The sequence below is a fragment of the Corvus brachyrhynchos genome, unplaced genomic scaffold (assembly GCF_000691975.1).
Source record: "Corvus brachyrhynchos isolate BGI_N302 unplaced genomic scaffold, ASM69197v1 scaffold395, whole genome shotgun sequence".
In the NCBI taxonomy this organism is placed as follows: Eukaryota; Metazoa; Chordata; class Aves; order Passeriformes; family Corvidae; genus Corvus; species Corvus brachyrhynchos.
In genome coordinates this window covers 1600919-1604090 of record NW_008238340.1, presented here as the reverse complement: position 1 = coordinate 1604090, position 3172 = coordinate 1600919, and the positions used below count along the sequence as shown (strand labels likewise).

At 65.2% G+C, this 3172-nt stretch overlaps 1 protein-coding gene across 1 annotated transcript; it reads right to left on the bottom strand.

Annotated features, from left to right (window-relative positions):
- Positions 1-280: 280 nt before the first annotated feature.
- On the bottom strand, positions 281-3164 carry TNFRSF25 (TNF receptor superfamily member 25). The gene is given in 7 exon segments (XM_017735072.1): positions 281-1049; positions 1052-1201; positions 1285-1346; positions 1441-1525; positions 1616-1768; positions 1844-2273; positions 2388-3164. Coding segments are annotated over 7 exon segments (1617 nt in total). The 5' UTR covers positions 2691-3164; the 3' UTR covers positions 281-615.
- Positions 3165-3172: the final 8 nt, after the last annotated feature.

The window sequence follows — 3172 nt, the reverse complement described above, 5'->3', positions numbered from 1 at the left end:
TCCCCCCTGCCTTTCCAGAGATTAAAACGATAACCCCCGCCAGCAGTGCCCCGCGCCTTCCTGGGGCTGCTCACACCTTCCCCCACCCACACCATGCTCGCCGACAGCGGTGCCCCCCTCACCCACATCACCACAATCACCCCCATCACCCACACCGCCTGCATCTCTGCCAGCACCCACGTTGCCTGTCACCTGTGGTGGCCACATCACCAGTGGTGGCCCTGAGGCCAGCAGTGCCCTGGTGCCCGGCCGACGCAGCCTTGTGAAGAAGGGCCAGGGCTGGCGGATGGAGAGCACACCACTTTATTGGGGCGGGGGAAGGAGCGCCCGGCAGTGGGCAGCCTTGAGAACTATCCCGTGGGTTCGCGGTGGGCTCGGTGCCCGCTCGTCCCGCGAGTGGCTGGGCAGCCGACGTGCTGGGGCATGGGATCCTCCCCGGCCCTGGGAGCAGGGGGACATAAATAGAGGGGACAGGCAGGTGGGAAGGGGACATAAAACTGACATAAAATGTCTACACGGCATAAGTAACAATACTTAGGGTATGGCTGGGATGAGGTGCCCAGTGAGATGTGGAGGTGTCGGGACCTCCCTGTGCCAGGGTGCTGATGCTGGGGATCAGGGTCCCGCAGACAGGCTCTGGGGCAGTGCCTCGAGCTCCATGCGCTCCAGGGCGGCAAAGACGTGGTCCAGTGTGGCACTGGTCTGCTGGCACCAGCGCTTCAGCATCTCGTACTGCTGGTCACGGATGTGGGCCACCTCCAGCTCCACCAGCTCAATCTCTGCCTCCCGCAGCTCCAGCATCCGCATGAACTCCTTCCAACGCCGTACTGGCACCACGTCGATGACGGCATAAAGCTGGCTGCCCTGCAGCAGGGCACTGCGGGGCTCCGGGGGTGCAGAGGGCTCCCCTTCGTCACTGGGGGGCTCACACGGCAGAGCCTGGTGTTTGAGGCTCTGCCTTGCTGTGCCAGTGGCACGCTCTGTCGCCTGTGGGGAGCACGGCTGGATCCAGCACAGGTTGTCCCACCTCCGGGCATTGAACTGGCAACGCCCCCAGCCTGGGAGGGGGTGGGCTGTGCCGTGGGGAGGGGACCACCTGCCAGGGCATCATGCCAGAGCCTCTTCCTCTTGTGGTAAATGGCAAGGGCACCCAGGAAGAGGGGCCCGGTGAGTCCCAGCAGGATGTACTCCAGACCTGAGCCTGCAAGGAGAAGTAGGAGCATTCCCAGCAGCTGGCCGGCGGGTGACTGCACACCACCGCCCCTGGCCCCCTTGTCCCCATACCTTGGTCGTTGTTGCTGCCGCACACCTGCTGGCACTCTTTCACACACGTGTCCAGGGTACTCCTGCAAGGAGATAAGACCCGTGGGTGCCATGCTGTGCCATGCCATGAGCCCCACATGTGTTCCTGGCTGGGACACAGGGAGGGTCAATGCTTACGTGTGGCATGGCCGGCACTCGTCACCCTCTCTGTAGAAGTCGGGCTTGCAGCTGCTGTCGCAAAGTGTGTCCTGCACGTCCGAGCCTGGGAAGAGGGTGGGCATGAGGCAGGGTGGCACAGCCAGAGATGGCACAGCTTGGCAGGTTGAGCCGTGGGGTAGCTGGCAGCACTCACAGGGTCGCTGGATAAGGCGTCCAGTGCAGGGCTGGCATTTCCGGCAAGAGAACTCGCTGCAGGGCTCGTCAAGGCAGACACGGAAGTGGCCGGGCTCACAGCCACAGGCGACATTGCTGGTGGCCGAGCAGTTGCTCAGCACACTCTGGAAAGCTGCAGAAAGCAGGCGGTGAGCAGCATGGCACCACGCTGCATGGCACAGCACAGCGTGGTGTGGTGCCAGCTCACCTTGTCGGTCACACTCGTAGCAAGCCTGGCACTCGCTGAGGGTGTTGGGCTGGGTGCGGAAGGTGCCGGCGGGACAGGCGAGGCACACGCTGCCATTCTCAGGGCTTGTGCAGGGCTTGGACAGGAATGTCCCTGCAGGGACAGTGGGGTGACAGGGAGCACGGCCACCTGGAGCAATGCACCTGCTGTGCCATGGTGTGCTGTGCCCTGCCGCACGGACCGGGCAGCGCTCACCTGCGGGACACTGGGGGCAGCACTGGTGAGCAGTCTCTATCCAGTTCATGCCGGCGGGGCAGGGGGACCTGGTGGCACGTCTCCGCAGGCGAAGGAGTGGCTGCACCAGGACCCGCTGCCTTCGCGGCACGGCGTGGTCCCGCCACCCTGGGGGCTGCGATTCGCTGGCCACCAGCCACAGCGCTGCCAAGATCACCTGCAAGCAGGGAGAGAGCAGGGCTGCAGGCAGCCGAGGTGCTCCAGGAGCCGTGCACCCGTGGGGACGGCCCTCACACCAGCTCCTGCTGGGCTACCGGAGACAGAGTCGTACCTGGAACTGTGTGGACACCGGTGCCTGCACGGGGCAGAACGGCTGAAGCCGTGTCCCTCTGCCCCACAGCTGCGTGGGTGTGCTGCCCCAGGCCCGGGAATGCCCCGCGGCAGTCCCTGTGCTCTGCTTTCCCCGCAGTACACGGGCAAGCAACTTCCTCCTGGCACTGCGGGGGCCACTGTGCCACAGCCTGTGCCCAGGGGGCTGTCAGGTGCCCCGTGTGCTCTGCAAATTGTGCTTCCAGGCTGGCTGGGGAGCGGCCCTGGGATGCTCGATCGCCTGTGCCAACAGGACCCCTGCCATATCCCCAGGGACGGCGCCGAGTGAGTCAGGCACACGGACTGCTGGTGGTGCCAGAGATCGCCAGCACAGGGAGGTGTCGGCAGGCGGGCGCGTAGGGGTTAAGGCTGTCAGCTTTGACTTTCCTGGGGTTTATCTCCCTCAGAGAGGAGGTGGTTTCCTCCCCGAAAGGAAGCCGTGCCTGGCTCACGCTCTCCCCGATGCTATCGCGCCTCGTTACGCGCGTCCCAAAGTAGGTCACTGCTCCCCCGCAGGGTGCCAGGTGCTGTCCGCAGGGCAGCCCCGCTCCCCTGGAAGCCCCGGTGGGTGCAGCGAGCAGTGCCCACGCTGACACCCCTTCTACAGGCCGGGCCGGGGGCTGAGAGGACCGTGGCGCTGACAGCGTGGGCAGGGAGCCAGGGGATTCCTCGCTGGGGGCTGGATTTCCCAGCCGTGATGGCCCCGATTACGGCAGGTTGGGTATTTTTTTCTCAACACCCCCCCCC